This window comes from Aulostomus chinensis, chromosome 4 (assembly GCF_037954235.1).
Source record: "Aulostomus chinensis isolate RoL2024-O1b breed Wild chromosome 4, RoL_Achi_v1.0, whole genome shotgun sequence".
Taxonomy (NCBI): Eukaryota; Metazoa; Chordata; class Actinopteri; order Syngnathiformes; family Aulostomidae; genus Aulostomus; species Aulostomus chinensis.
The window spans coordinates 1607035-1623179 of NC_141323.1; the positions used below are offsets into that span (position 1 = coordinate 1607035).

General features: G+C 40.6%; 1 protein-coding gene across 8 annotated transcripts in view; it reads left to right on the forward strand.

The window, feature by feature from the left end:
* nav3 (neuron navigator 3) overlaps nucleotides 1-16145 on the forward strand; it is a 198400-nt gene that overhangs the window by 176112 nt on the left and 6143 nt on the right. For 6 of the 8 annotated variants that reach the window (XM_086200974.1, XM_086200976.1, XM_086200980.1 and 3 more), the window contains 11 exons: nucleotides 3251-3334; nucleotides 4449-4560; nucleotides 4937-5061; nucleotides 8414-8437; nucleotides 8911-9077; nucleotides 10888-11041; nucleotides 12356-12542; nucleotides 14450-14547; nucleotides 14638-14733; nucleotides 15009-15177; nucleotides 15351-15586. In XM_086200974.1, the coding sequence (XP_086057100.1) occupies nucleotides 3251-3334; nucleotides 4449-4560; nucleotides 4937-5061; nucleotides 8414-8437; nucleotides 8911-9077; nucleotides 10888-11041; nucleotides 12356-12542; nucleotides 14450-14547; nucleotides 14638-14733; nucleotides 15009-15177; nucleotides 15351-15586 (1452 nt within the window). Of the gene's footprint in view, nucleotides 1-3250; nucleotides 3335-4448; nucleotides 4561-4936; nucleotides 5062-8413; nucleotides 8438-8910; nucleotides 9078-10006; nucleotides 10094-10887; nucleotides 11042-12355; nucleotides 12543-14449; nucleotides 14548-14637; nucleotides 14734-15008; nucleotides 15178-15350; nucleotides 15587-16145 lie in introns of all 8 variants that reach the window. The other 2 variants (XM_086200982.1, XM_086200975.1) reach the window with 2 other exon arrangements.

Genomic DNA, 16145 nt, shown 5'->3' on the forward strand with positions numbered 1-16145 from the left:
GTATAAAGTGATACTTAAACAAAAAGTGTATTTTGCCTTTTAGATAATCACAAATAGATGTCTTGAGCAAACAAATTTGTTTTTTTACCGACTAGATTATGTGCACAGACCACTGATATATGGTTGACTTTGATCAGACAGCAACACCAACTACAGTTTAAGTCTGACTGTCACACGGCAGCGTGATGAGGGATCTCAACAGTAAAACTAAAATTTCAGCTTATCTGAAAAGAGGTTTCCATACTTTTCAGTTGCATGTCAAAGTTTTTTTCTCCTTCAAATACCATTCCTTTTCTATGAGACCAGTGTGGTGCCTTCACTGCCCCAACATCAACAGAATACTGACTCTGCCTCCTGTAATTGCCAGTTGTTGCAGATATTACATTTTGCTGCTTTAATGAAGAAGTACACAAGTGTGTATTTGTGGTACAAAGAACAATAGAATAGGCAGCTATGACATTAGCCAGCATATCTGTATATCAGATAGTGTCTCTCAATATCTGCTAATGATACACACTGGACATCATAAGAGCAAGGGAAATCACTGCCTGTCTCATATTTTAGTGTGGTGAACCATACTCAAACACTTGCACAACAGAAGCCCATATGGTGCTTCACAGCTCCTTCTCTCCTGGTAAAGCCATCTCTGGCTGTGCTGGAGCTACATCACACTGTACTTATATGACAGCAGGGTGGGTTGTTGGTGCGATAAGCTCATCTCATCCTCCCAGTGGGGAGAGTAACTCTGGAAATATCAGCCTCAGCATCTCCTCAAGTGCTGGCCACCCATGGTTCACAACTAGATGCACACTGCACCACATGGGAGAACTAACAGAGACATTGTTTAGTTATCGCAGTTCCTGTAGGTAGGTAGGTATGCATTCATTTGTAAACCCATAAATATGCACTCAGACGTATTCTTCTCCTTCCTTTCTTCTGTTCATTTCTTTACTCTCTTGCTGTGGTGTTGAACTTAACCCAATAATATGTGCTAGCTTTGGTTACTCTAAGCCAACTGTGTTTTCCCCCACCGTATGCCGTCTGTGTGATGTCACCCACAGCTTTAATGATGGCACTGGGCAGCACTAACACCAATGACTTCGGTTTGCTCAATTCAGTGTTTTGGCCACCTGTCAACTTCTGCCCCAGACCCCAGGATCAGGACAAGTGTCTGAAAAATGAAGGATCATTTGTTAGTTATAGCTACTAAAGACTGGTCCCAGGAGTAAGACAGATGGTTCAGCATCTCTCAGCATGATCAACGCCACCTTCATGGTTGACAGGTGGACAGGGCGGTGCTGCGTTGGAAATCACAGGTGGAGTTGGAAAGAGATGTTGAGTTGGAGAGATGTGTTGGAACAATTGGCATTTCTAAAGGTCAAGACCTTTGCTGATTCAGCCAGGGACACAGAGGAGTACAGCAGCACAGGGTACTGCTTACTGTGTGTATGTATGTTTGTATGTGAACGTGTTTGTTGTATGATATGTCTGGGCATAGTGCCCACCTTTCCAGACTCACGAGGCCTGACAGGTGTCTCAGTTTCTATCCTAGGCTGAGAAGATAAGCTTACAGTGCAAACACACACGCACACACACACATACGCACACAGAGAGACACAAGCACACACAGTCGTAAACATAAGTCTTCACTAGACATGAAATACTTATCAATCCATGCATAAGTGACTCACACATAGACCACAGGTTGAGCAGAACAGATGGTGTGACATTAACATTTACCACCCTTCAGCATGTTACCCCTGTATTTTCAGGGGAAGGATGAAATCAGGGAGGGGAACCTTTCTTTGTAGCTTTGTGCCTCCATTTTAGTGGGACAGCAAGGTTCAGGAAGAACAGTACTGCAAGTGGTGAGGCTAGCACCGCTAACATTAATGCTAGCTCTGTCAGGGCAAGATTGTTTCAACCATGTATCCATATTTTGGCAGGTTGGGCTAAAGGACCTTATTTTGTCTGACCAGGGAAAAGATCATAAACCCACTGGATGCACATTCCCAGAAGGGTACATATACCCCTGTTTGGAAATCATGGTGCTAAGGTATAAAGGGCACTATACAAGTGAAGCCTGTATAATCTAACTATCTGTATGAGAATGGAATTTGGACTCAAAATTCTATGTTATTATTTTGTGAAAAGGAGAATTACATACTTATCTTGGTTGTGTGAGTTTTTTGGGGGGAGGCATATTTAAATGCATGATGATGCACTACAGTACAGCAATAAAATGCAACATTGGAATCATACAAAACACTTCCAGCAAAGCATAAATGCTCTATGTCTGAACATGCTTGCTCAGAATGTTTGTCAAATCTAAGACCAACTCAAATAAAATGAAACTGCAGTTCTTTAAAGAGTAGAGAAAGTCTCTTCGGGGGTTTACAGTGAGATTCAGTAGGGGTTCTGGTGAACAAATTGCCCGCATCAATACTCTTTTAATCTCTTTTCCCCTTTGGTTTATACAAAAACCCACGACAAAGCTGTTCGTACCAACCAGCAGATCAATTTCTTACTGAGTGAGCTATCTCTTCGAAAGAAAAACTCATAGATATTGAAAATGATAATTAAATCATAAAGGATTAAGACACAGAGAGGCAGATAAATGAGTCTTAAACTCAACAAATAAGTTACATTTTGAATCTGGATTGAGTGGGTTTAATGCCTGATATTACGCTCTAGGGTTCACATCAACTGGAAATATTTTCATGTTTTGTTCGAATATATAGGATCAAATGTGTCAGGAAATACTCCACGTGAATTTCAAAGCTTTTTATATGTCTTAAAAACAAAGGTTGCAAAGTGAGCTAAACAAGATCACAGAGCGTGCAACAGAAGTTGTGACGGTAGTTAAAAATCAATACACTAAAAACAAGAAGCACAAAGTTAGTTGTGGTGACAATGTTGTGCGATCATAGCATAACAAATTGACGCTCCAGATATCCTAAAAGAGGGGTTCATTTGTGAAGGTTATATTGCAAAATAAAATGTGTAAATCTCATAGATCTAATAACAATTGTTAATCTCATGACTATGCAATTTCTGGGTGACTACAAAAACATGTCATCCTGCACCACTCTTTGTTTAAGATCCTATATGACATCCTGATCTGAGAGCTGTCCTGATTCCTCAAGAATATTGTTGTTCACCTGAACCAAACAAGATGTCAATGAATCATTCCTCCACATTCCAAAAGAAGCTGAAGACTGTATGTGTGTGCCTCCATCTGTGTCTGCAGGCTCACCTGGTTGCAGCATTTGAGAAGAGCCTCAGTAACATGACCTGCCGCCTGCAGAGCCTCACCATGACAGCTGAGCAGAAGGTACATGGGCTTAGTCTTCCTGAATTTGAAACACACTGTATATGAACACAGTGGCAAAGGGATTACAGAAAGGTGAAAGGATTAGTAACAGACTCAGGTTTGATATTGGACCTGTAAAATGGAAGGTAACGATGAGGAGGTCTGTGGATTCATGGATATAGTATTTGTCTTTAAGCTTCAGTTATTGGCTTGCAAAAGGTTTGCTACCAACATTGTCAGTGTCACAAGGGTTTTTGACTTTTAGTTATTGCTTTAGGATTCATACATCTTTCTACCAATAAATTTCCATGATTTTTCCATGAAAAAGTCAAAGAAATATATTTCTGAAACAAACTTTTACAACCTTTCTGAAATGTTCTGGCTTAATTTATTTTTCAAGCATTTTTCAAGCTATGATATTCCTGTATTCAAATTCCATGACTTTTCCAGGATTTTCATAACCGTATGAACCCTGTTGCTTAAATATTTCACCGCTAACCTTAACTACAATTGTCTGACTTTGTAAACAGCAAACCACTTTGCATTACAGGCAGACCAAAATACATTCCAAAGGGTCCAGGAAATAAATATAAAACAAGTGTGTCCTTCAAAAATACTCAAAAGTGCTTAACTTCTCCTGGGTCTTCTTTCCAGGTGGACTCAACCTCAGAATGCTCTGATACATTGATCCAAAGCTACAGTGTATACACACACACAGGCACACACACACACACACACACACACACACACACACACACACACACACACACACACACACACACACACAGGGTTGATGAGGCCTAGCAGCTTTTTAATCCTCAATAAATTAAAACAGACTTGGATCTAGTGGGATGTCTTTGTCAAACAAGGCCATCCCAACTTTTAATTAAAGTGTAAACCCTATCTGCAGCCCTCGATGGGTTTTTGGGAAAGGCAGCGAGAGAGACACGGTCTATCTGATGTGTTGCTGCATTTTTGTATTCGAAGCAGGTGGGGTTGGAGTGGGGGCAAAATCAATTTTGTAACTCTCCCACTTTTTGTCTCTCAAGCTCCTCCAGGGAAAGCCATTATAGAATTCAATAAAAAGGGGCATGGTGTGTTGTTTTTGGTGCATCATCTATTCTTCCTCTCGCAGGAGTCTGAGTTGGCTGAACTGAGAGAAACGATAGAAATGCTGAAGACCCAGAACACTGATGCCCAAACAGCCATACAGGTGGCACTCAATGGCCCAGACCACCTACACAAAGGTAACGAAGAACCAGCAAAGGGAGTTAGACCAAAACTCTCAAATTATCTGTAATATTCTGGTGTTTTTCACCAAAAATATCTTACTGTGCCATAAATGGATGCATGTTTTTGGCCTGATTGGCCCCACAGGGATTTAAACCCCTCATGGCAGAAGTTTTTGTGCTGTATTGGTCATACTTAGTTAGCTTGATTAGTCATGGAAACAACCTGAATTCAACCTCCTAGTAGCTGCTTATTCGAGCAGAGCTGATCATTAAAAACAAGAGAAACCAGCTTTTTGGTTCACTGGCTAGAAATACAGGTAGTGCATAAAGGTAGGTTCTTAAGGGCTCATCTTTACAGTGACGTAAGGAGGGCTATGTCTGTTACTTCCAGACCTGCGGATTAGACGGCAACACTCCTCAGAGAGTATGTCCAGTATCAACAGTGCCGCCAGTCACTCCAGCATGGGCAGCCTGGGCAAGGATGCTGAGGACAAAAAGAAGAAGAAGAAGAGCTGGGTAGGTGGATAAAACACGCATCAAAAAATAGAGCTTCAACAGCTAATCAATTAGTGGATCAAAATTAAATAATCAGTAATTATTATGATAATCCATTAATTATTTCAATCTTTTTTCAGCAAGAACTTTTAGTGGCTCCAGACTCTTAAATATCAGGATTTGCTGCTTTGTGTGTACAATAGATATAAGTATTGATTTGAAAACATTACTCTGGGCTGACATGGCAGTGAGCATTGTACAATTTTTCATGATATTATTATGCACTCGATTTTGATTAGTCTGGAACCATCTGATATTCTGATGTTTTATAACTAATTTCCATCAAACACCATTATTTACAGATGTCTTTATTAGCTGCATAAACAAACTTGTGATGTTCATGAAAGTAACACTTCCTTTCCTTTTTTTCATAACACTTTAAAAGGCCCATAAATCATGACAGTATTTACTGCATTATTTCCACATCATAAGAAGAAGTAAAGGGCAACACTATCATACCAATGCCAGTATGATAAAACAATGACCAATATCTCCTGATACTGACAATGTGCCAACATTATCATGCATCCATAATCCAAATAAACTGTAACTCATAGTTGTTGCTTTTCATGAGGAATAAATGGCTTGCAGGAAGTCCCTTCAACAAATATACAAAATATGTTAGTCGGACATTATTTTCAACAGGGTATTCAATTGGATGACAGGGTGCCTTTTGAGGACCCAACACAGGTGTCTTCATGTACAGGCAAATTGATTCAGTCGTAATCAGAGTCCTCATGTCATACAGAGTTTCAAAGACTTGTCTAATTGCTGTGTGAAGAGGATTCAGCGGTTAAAGACTCAAAGTTCAAAAAGCGCAGTGGCGTTTGAGCAAGCTCAAGTTTATTAAATATGCCTGCATCTGAAGATAAAATAGCTTCTTTTCACAGAATGTTTTTTTGGGGGGATGTATGAAATCCTGTAAAGCTTACTGTACAGTTGCACCAGTTATAAGAGCTACAAAATCAGCTGACAGTAGAACTGTAGTATGTCATATATATATTTACTTCTACATAGCTTGATCTAAAATTGAGCTCAGAAGGGCATTCGATGAGCAGTAGAAAATGGATTGATGGATGGATGGAAAACTCCAAACCAAACCATTTTTGTTTGAATGCATGTGAGGGTGCAAACCAGGGATCAGATTTCCATTGGTCATCTGCAAAATCCTTCAACCATACTTAACAGTACCAGAGCCTGCCATCATTCAAACCCCCATTGCTAGGCTACAATACTTAGATGGTGTCAGCTAGGTGTCTGAGTTATCATCTGGTGTTGAGGGTATACACAGGAGTCAACAACCTTGTAATAATTGCTTGAGATGTACGTGGAAATAATATTCAGCAACGAGCATGCAGATTAGGTTGGGAAGAAGTGGGGTGGGAAGAAGTGGGGTGACCACCAGTATCATTGGTACTAGATGGAGGGACATAATTTGGGAGGACAGATTTGTTCCCACAAGAGAAACTCTTTGCATTATCTCATCCTACCACAACCAAAGCAGCATCACACCCGAGCTGGAAGATAATTTCAAAATAGAGCTCATAGTTCAAATTTATAGACATATTAACAGCAAATAGTGCAGTGGGTTTCGGTTGCATTGCAGCTAATAAGTTTAATAATACACTCACTCTTTATAATGCTTCTAATATCCACTTCTCCTGCCGCTAGAATGGAAATACTTAAGGTAGAAGAGTGCATTTAACAAGTAATGTGATTCAATGTGTTGTGGATTAAAAAACTTTTAATAAAGAGTAGTGTAAAGGCAAGTAATGTTTTAAAGAGGCCACATGTCTCAGCTTTTTCTCTTTGCATTTTATGTTTCTATACACAGGCTGGGAGATAAAGGTTTGGTTGTTGTTCTTTGCTTCATACGACAATAACAGCTCGGCACCTGCCTATTTTGATGTAGCCACCTGAGTCAGAAAGAGGACATATTAGAAGTTCTCTGTCAGCCAAAGAGCACACAACATGTTTCCATTCTTTACCGCAGTGCAAATGCATACCCTAGAAATAAAATGCCTGCAAACAACCTAAAATTTCACCACTGAGTATGACAACTGAGCCTGCTTTGTTCAATGAAACCCCCCAAAATTCAAGTCAGGCTCATGAATACATATCAGCGCCTTATTTAAGCAACAATTAATTATTCATTTGCATAAATACTGCCTCAGCACACACACGGATAGAGAGGATAACTTGGAATGAGGTTACTGAAATGTGAGTGAAGCGTGTGCAGAAAAGCTGCAGATTATGGTTGCAGTGTGTCTGCAGAGAGAAAGTGTTTCGAACTTAGGCATGCACTTGCTCCCAGTAGGTTTATGCCATGATGACAAGTTCAGGTTCAGATTTGACACTGGCTGATAGCAGACCCCTGAATGCATGGGGGGGGGGGGGGGGGGGGGGTCCTCCAGAGGGAGCTGTGTAAAGTCTGGGAAATTACTCCAAGTGATGAAAATTAAAATCCAAATACCATAACACGTCTGAACCTGCACTCCACTCATGATGCTTTTTTATTTAGAAACCAAATTTTGACAAAATGAAATTTTAAAAGACAGTAACCTTTTTTTATGTATCTCAAGGTAAAATTGGACTTGTAATGGTTTTTTTAAATCATTTTCTCTCATATATGTAATGTTACAGTTTCAGATGATGCTAAACATGGCTCAAGTTTTAAAAAAGGAGGTGAATATACAATATGTAAAAGTTATCCCAGTAACCAAAATGCAGGGGCATCAGGTTTCTGAACACTGTGTCCAGTCTTTTTTTTTCTTCCTTTCTCTCCGTGTGTCAGGCTGGCGCCAGCTCATGATCAGCACTTTTGCGCTTACTATGGGTTTTTCCTTAAGTCTGAATTCTTGCTTGTGTTGTACGTCGCTTTGGACAAAAGTGTCTGCTAAATGAAATTGTAGAATTGTAGAATCACAGATGTCTTTAAATGATGATCTGCTTCAAAGAACCACCAAGTACAGCTATGCTCTGCATGATTCCAGAAGTTTACCAAACAGAAGAAACTGGGCTGTATAGAAAGTGGGCTTAAAGATATTGAACCAAGGGAGTACATAAAATAAAGATGCTTCAAAGCATGATTCAATCACAGACATGGAAATGACCATATTAGCTCCCTTTTAACAGCTCAACTCAAAATATGTTTCCATGTTGTGAATATATGCAGAAAGGAACCGGAACTATGTTTTAATTTGAACAAAGTTCTCATTAAAACAATGTAGCAGCAGAGTTTTCTGTTGGTGTGTGAAGTGAGCTTGAGTGTGTGGTTGTGTGACTTAACACTGGGTGTGTTCTGCATCTTCAGGTGGCTGATTCCATCCCGGCTCAGGTTAGTGGCTTCTGGAGTGTGTTCTGTATGTGTATTATGGTAATTCCCCCATGTCCCTTCCTCTGAGCCATTTTCTCCCCTTTATTCCCCCTTCTTCCCCTCTCAGAGCAACTTCTCTTCTAATTTTTCTGGAAACGTCGGCATGGATGCGGCAACCCTGCCCTGCCCCGTCATTCCCTTCCTTCCTACCCTGTCCTTGTGCTTTTTAATTGCCTGTTCAACCCCAATTTGTAGGCCCATCAAAAAGCCTATTTTCCCTGTCACCCTTCCTCATGTCCATCTGTACTTACGGCCTTGCCTTTTGCCTTCTTCTTTACCTAAACCAGACAGTGACCATTGCTTGGAAACAGCACGGAGTACGTTCCTGATCTGGCAGGATGTGATGCCCCCAGAAGCAGTATCTTACATGATGTGATTGAGGAGGGTAGTGGGTAGCAATTCTGACATCTGCATTTGTGTTGTCTATGTTTCAGCTGCGCAGTTCATTCAAGCAGGCGTTCAGCAAGAAGAAAACCAAATCCCAATCAGCTCATGACGAGATGGAAGAGATGAGCGATTCAGTGCCGTCCTCACCCAAACTGCAGCATGACAATAGGCAAGGCAGCATCTCCACGCTGCGCTCATCGCCTTCCACTACAGAGTGAGTAAACATGCATCCACTCCCAAATAGATGTGTTCAACTTCTCAATGCAGCTGACTTGTCAAATCTTTAACCCTGCTTCATGTTTACTCATAATCAAGCATGATTGTTAATAAAGAGTTGTCAAGGGGACACTGCATGATACAGAGTGGCGTAGGAATAAGTCCGAAAAATGCAGATATATAATAAATTAGTATTGTTGATTGTTTACTTCCTTCAACTCAAAGTGAGTTGAATTTTATTAAGTTTACAATGAAATGACTGAATTAAGTCTTGTAGTTCACACTAGCTTAAGAGATTTTAATATTTTGTTCAGTGGCATAAAATACATCAGTAAATACCACATTCTTGAACAGCAAAACCTTCATGTGGCTTGAAAAATGGTGGTTGCTAACAAGTACTTAAATGTGACTTCAGACATCTCCAGCATTAATAATCATACAAAAAAATACAGCTGCATTCATGGTCTAGCTTTGTTCTAGCAATTGTATTTACGCTTCAAAAATCATAAAAGTGGTGTTCATTTGTGCACAAAACAATGCCGAGCAGTACAGCAAGCTAGGCGCCTTCTGCACGATGTAACCACCATGTGCAAAGACTGGCTGAGGTACAACAACAAGCTATTTTCTCAGGTAATTCTACAATGTAAAAATTAACTAATCAGCGATGGTCATCTTGTAAGATGTTACATTTAACTGCAACAATCACTGCATTTAACAAACACTTGTCACATATGTCAATACTTGCACATATACGAACACATTCATGCTGTACGCACCTGGCTCCTTTGTTCATTTTTTTAACTTAGTCTTTCTTTGTGTTATTTTTTGGTTTATTTTCATAAATGTCTGTAAAGCCTCACTTTTCTTTCATCTCTCCGCCGACCTCTGTGTTCATCCTTTTCTTGAACATCTCTCCGCCTGCTGTAGCAAGTGCCTTTGCGATAGCAAGTCCTCCCCCATTTGGATGCCAAAGAAAAAGCAAAATGGTCATGTGGTCTACAAGCACAGATCTCGGTAACAGGCACCTGGAATGCTCCCAGGGAGTGTGTGTGCAGTGGGTGTGCTGGTGTGACTTTGTTCTGCATCTTTAACGCAATAAAAACTCTGGCATGTCAAAAATGTTAATTTCTTGGTTCATAAAAAGTTACACTCAGTTGAATCAAGAACAAATTGGTTGTCACAGCAAAGGGAAAAACGAATCATCAAATGAAGCATGCAGGTATAGTCTGGGCACACCTGTTGTCTTGTGGGGTAGCTAGAGAGTTTAATACCACTTATAAAGATTGTTTTTCTTTCAGTTAGAGCATGCTAAAGTGTCTGCTTATGAGATTATACAGTGTACTACATTAGTGTGACAGACATTTTCAGTAAGATGGTACAGCATCTCACACAAGCTCTGAAACAGGAATCCAACACCTTCATTCATGGTGTATCTTCAGTTTATGGTATGGTTTATGGTTCTGTATTCATGGTTGAATTGTTCAATGTGTTAGCTATGCGTTTTGTAGGACTGAAACATATTTGACCTTGAGAGTTCTTAGATGAAAACCATTTTCTTCCAGATGTATTATTGAACATGGGAAGGATTCGCTGTCTCAAATGCCCCTTCATTATACCCTGTCATTATACCAGTCTGTGCAGTTGTCATCAATGACTCCAGATTCCCTTCCACCAGTCTCCAAACCTTACCTGTCTTGTTTCCTTTGAAGCATATATATTTCCTCTCCAAATTATGTTTGTGTGTTTTTTTGGTACAACCCTTGACGTGATCCCCCTCCTCCACCCTGTGTGTGTGATCCCGGTTGCAGGTTGTGTGAATGCACAGAAGCCGAGGCCGAGATCATCCTACAGCTGAAGAACGAGCTGAGGGAAAAGGAGCTCAAGTTGACAGACATCCGCCTGGAAGCGCTGAGCTCTGCACACCACCTGGATCAGATCCGGGAAGCCATGAACCGCATGCAGGTGAGCTTACATGGAGCAGCTAAATGCAAGAAAGCATGAGTATCTGATGGACGTTTTGAGTGAACTCAAGTAGACTATTGAACCTAACCTAAGACACAAACAATTTTTAATAACTATCAACTGTTCTTTCGCACCCTTCTTGGCCTCCTCCATCATGACAAATTCTTAGAACATACAAGATCTGATATATTTAAGTTCAAGACGGGTCACAAACAGCAGTAACATATGATTAGTTATGCTGAAGTAATGCTTATTTAGCACTCTTTAACACAGTAGGATCTAACCATTCGTAATGTACTAATTTTGTCAAGTCTTACCAAAGGGCTTTGGTTTGCTAACTAGTTTTGTGGCGATCGCAAAGCCCAATGATCCAGCACACTGCATCAACTCCAAAACTGGCAATTAATAGCTGACTTGTCATTATAAATGAACAGCATGCTCAAAAGGAGAGCTCAATCCATGGGGGTGGAATGGCATTGTTTAATTGTCCATCTAGCTGAATAAAAAGTGGCAAATAAATATTTGTTATTTAATAATTTGATTCCTATTGATGTAGTGCAAAAAAAAAGGATAACATCTGCATCATTTCATATTCTTAAAAGAAACCCACATTCAAAGAATATCATGTATCACCATAAAGGTTTCAGCTAAATGGAACTCCATGGCTTGCCTTCTCTGTAGTCTCCCGTCAGATCTGCGGATCATGTAAGGCTCCTTATCTGGGACTTAACCTTCACTACAAAGAGAGCCTTGAAGATCAAAAAGCCACTTACAGACCTTAATTCCAATAATACTGATTCAGAATAACAACAGCCGCCAGCTTGAATGTGGATAAATGACCGTTTGCTGTTTGAAAGGCTTGTTACTGTCACTGTTACCAAAATCTTTGAGGGCCGTTTCTATTTTCTATTATGTCTGTTCTAGCCTGCTATGATTGTGAGCAAGCCTTGCATTACTTATTTTTCTGAATCACTCAACTTCGATGAAGTTTTCATGGACTTCCCTTTAATCTGTTGGTGTAAACACCATGAATGACAACTATAAGTATATCCTTTTTATAGTACATGGCAGGGTCCACACCATTATAGTGATGGTGGTGAATGATGTCGTTGGCATAACTTTCAGAAGGATTTGTTGAACAAAGCTGCCAGTCAGAATCTATCCAATCCATTTAAAGGCAGTGGTTTGTTTTCAACTCAGCCCACTTTTACCCTCTGATTATATTTGGATCTTTTCTTCTCTGGCTAAAAATGAAAGTTACAAAGTTATTTTTTTAGAATTCCTCCACATTTTCATCCTTTTCTCAATGACCAGAATGAGATTGAGACTTTAAAAGCGGAGAATGATCGCCTCAAGTCCAGCGGTAATGCCACACCAACGGCCACTCCTGTCAAGACGGCCCGACCGCCCTCCGAGACCTCCAGCACATCCTCCTCCTCCTCACGTCAGTCCTTGGGGCTGTCTCTCAATAACCTCAACATTACCGACACCATAATGTCAGGTCAGTTCAGTGTCAGCACTGGTGTCTGCACACTGCCCATCTGAAGTGCATGTGTAGGTCAGTGTTATCAGCCTGCAGCCTGTTTTGAGCACCAAGAGAAGGGAAATGGACTTAAGATATTTGAAACAAAAATAATATGAGTCAAAAAGTCTTGACTGGTCAATCAGGACTGAGAGTTCAACAAAATTTGGAAATGAGATGTTTATAGTATTTTGAAGGGAAAGGACAAAAGTCCATTTGGATACCAGGATGAGATTATTTGAATTTGATGGTCATACACTGGTTTAAATCATAATTATCTGTAAAAACATTTTTCTGTATTGAGGCAACAACAGGTGGTAATTGTAGCTCTGAAAGACGGGGTATTTAAATAAAGTCAGGGTGTAATACTGCTAACCATTAATGTGCCATATTCATATGTTGTTAATCCTGAGGACTCTCTCTGTTCTGTAATGACACTTTTTTGTCTGCGGAATTAAATTGGAGCACCCTTCAAATGTGCCTCAATGAATATGAGAGAATTGCATCTGTGTAGAGAACTGATCTTGAGAAGCTACATGAAATGATGAAATAGCTGCTGTCTGTGGCAGCCCCCCCCCCCCCCCCCCCCATACACACAAACATGAACAGGCTGAAAATATCTCCCAGCCTGCTCTGTTTGAGCAGTGAAAGAGTTTGACCCTCTCACATGTCCTGTAATTAACATAGAAGGCGCTTCTTTCCTCCGAGGACCTGGGCCCTCGTTAATTGATGAAGGGATGAGCTGAGAGCAGTGACGCGTGAGAAGACGAGTGGGCCAACGGGCCCTTATCACCCCAACACAGAGCCTTCAGCAAAGAGAGGCCAGCTGCATACAAAGTAGCCATTTCCCTCTCCAAAATGGAGACCAGGACAAGAGAATGATGGGGAACTTAAAATGGGAGTTGTTAGTTGTTTGGCAGGGACTTGTTGTCAGAGGTCACAAAAAACAAAATGTACTGAGCTTTTTATTTTTAATTCGCTGTCATTGCTAGCAATTGCATTATATTAAGTCAGGTCTAAAAAACAACTGGAGTCTACTTGTCCAGCTGACAGCTAGGATGCTGAATCAATGTTGCCTTCTAATGGAGTTGCGTTTAACATGTTAACGAGGAGTCCATTTGAACACCCCTTTGTTGTGGTATGCATGTTCTCATCAGTGGAAATGTGCTGAAAGCTTCGAGTTCAGAGTTCATTGATGTACAAAAGTTCGATTAAAAGGCAATAATGGAAAATCAATCAGCACTGAAAGAGCTTGGAACCCCTCCACCCCCCCCCCCCCCGAAGCATGTGACCAAAACAGAGCTGAATGTCGAGCTTAGCAGCCAGTTGCTAGGCGCACAGAAACAGAGGTAAAAGCTGCTGATGAGTTACATGGATTTTGATGTCAAATTCGTTGCCGTTGTCAAATTCAAAAATCACACTGTCTCGATGAATGGAGTGCAGACATTTGACTGGCTGACTAGCAGATTTCTATTCGGTGGTTTAAACTTTATGATTCATGCTGAAGTTTTCATTTTTATTTCTTCTCATATATTGTAAGATTGATAATTAACATCATAAGTTCTTTTTCTGTGTCTTTTCTCTACATGGTTTCGTCCCAAATCCTGGAATTGATATCTGCCCATTCAATATTATAACAAACAGCTCTTCTAACATTCTGTCTCTACCTTCCTCACAAATCAACCTACATTACATTTTTTTTGCGCTGAGCATGAAAAGCGTTGATAAAATGTAATGTTTAATAACTATAATCACATGAAAGAGACCCATTCATTATCTTTTATCTTGGAGTCTGTCAGTTTTCAGCAATTGCCATATTATCAGCAACATGCAAATATTGTTTAGAATTAGTCAAGGAGTTTGTTAAAAGGAAGTTTTGCTTTCAGATATCCTGCTGGATGATAGCTATGAGGGCAATCTGCGCAAAGAAGGCCGGAGTGTGCGAATAGTAGTAACCATTCGCAGTGGGCCAAATAAAACCAAGGTTAGTGAGGGATGATCTCACATTATTTTGTATTTTCTAACAGCCAAAACTGCTTTAATATTATATTTTGATTCATCTGCTATTCTACAGGGTGCACAAAGCCAGGAGTATCTGATTGGATCTATAGGTGTGAGTGGGAAGACTAAGTGGGATGTCCTAGATGGGGTTATCCGACGCCTCTTTAAGGTAAACAGACGATGACTCAAAGTCGCAGGTCAGATTTTTAGAATCCTAAATCAGAGGTGAAGCAGTGGCTTCATTCCATTTAGGTTTATAAATAAACCCAATTTCCACAAGATTGTCCCTGGAGCTCATCTATGTGCTAAGGTTATATCAATTGCAGCATGAAACACGAATATGTTCATGGAAGATTTAAGACACAGTCAACTCAACATGGTGGAATCCCACTTTAATTGTGTGGAGCTGTGCAGTAATTTAATCCCTCCCTCCTCACCATGCAGGAGTATGTATTTCGGGTGGATCCTCTCACCAGTCTTGGTCTGAGCACAGACAGCATCGTCTGCTACACAATGGGTGAGGTGGTTCGCTCCCACGCCTCCGAAGTGCCTGAGCTGCTGCCCTGCGGCTACCTGGTGGGCGACAACAACGTCATCAAGGTCAACGTCAAAGGTATGACAGAAGGGAACATGGAGTTTCTATTTCAGGATTCGCGCTGGTGTACAATATTGGCTCTCAAGCAGTGTTTTTGTTCATCAGTAGTTTATTGAATGTTTGCTCTTCTGCTCCAGTGTTTTCCTTCATTCCTTTGTCCTCTCTCATCTTGTTCTTCCTCCTCTATCCAGGTGTGAGGGAGAACAGTATAGACAGCCTAGTGTTTGACACACTCATTCCAAAACCCATCATCCAGCGGTACCTCAACCTGTTGATGGAGCATCGACGTATCATCCTCTCAGGGCCCAGTGGCACCGGCAAGTCCTTCCTGGCTGCCAAGCTGGCTGAGTTCCTCATTTACCAAATGGGGCTGGAGGTGACAGAGCACAATGTTGCCAGTTTCAACGTGGACCAGAATTCCAGCAAGGTAGATGGAGCAGAGATTTGGAGTATTGTCTGTTGATTGGAGTTTTGTACCGTTATATTTTGGTGTGTGGTGTATGTATTTTAACTGGAAAATATTGCTTTCTGATGTATACAATGTAGTGCCTTTTGTCACAAAGTAATTTGTAAGATAAACCCCCAAAAAGTCATCCTTTATGATTTTAAATACTTAAGACTTAACTGTATATTTTACGGGCGAACATGGAGATCGGTCTCGGGTCTAAACTGGCGGTGGAAGGGGTGGAGCCAGGTATGCCCTACTAAAGAGCCCTTTAGACACAGGCAAGGCAGACGTACAGTCATCAAGATTGTTTGCACCCTTCTGCTCTGCTTAGGCTCTTCAGGTGACCACCTGCATTATATAACTGCTGTGTGACAAGAGCTCTGCCCTCAGATAGGTATTTCTTGCAGCACATGTAATAAAAGAAGCCAACTACTATCAATTTTACCAATATAATCTACCATACACCTGTTTACTGATCTTCTGATATGCTTGGTTGCATTTGTTTTCTACTAATCTCTCTCTCTTTCTCTCTCTCTCT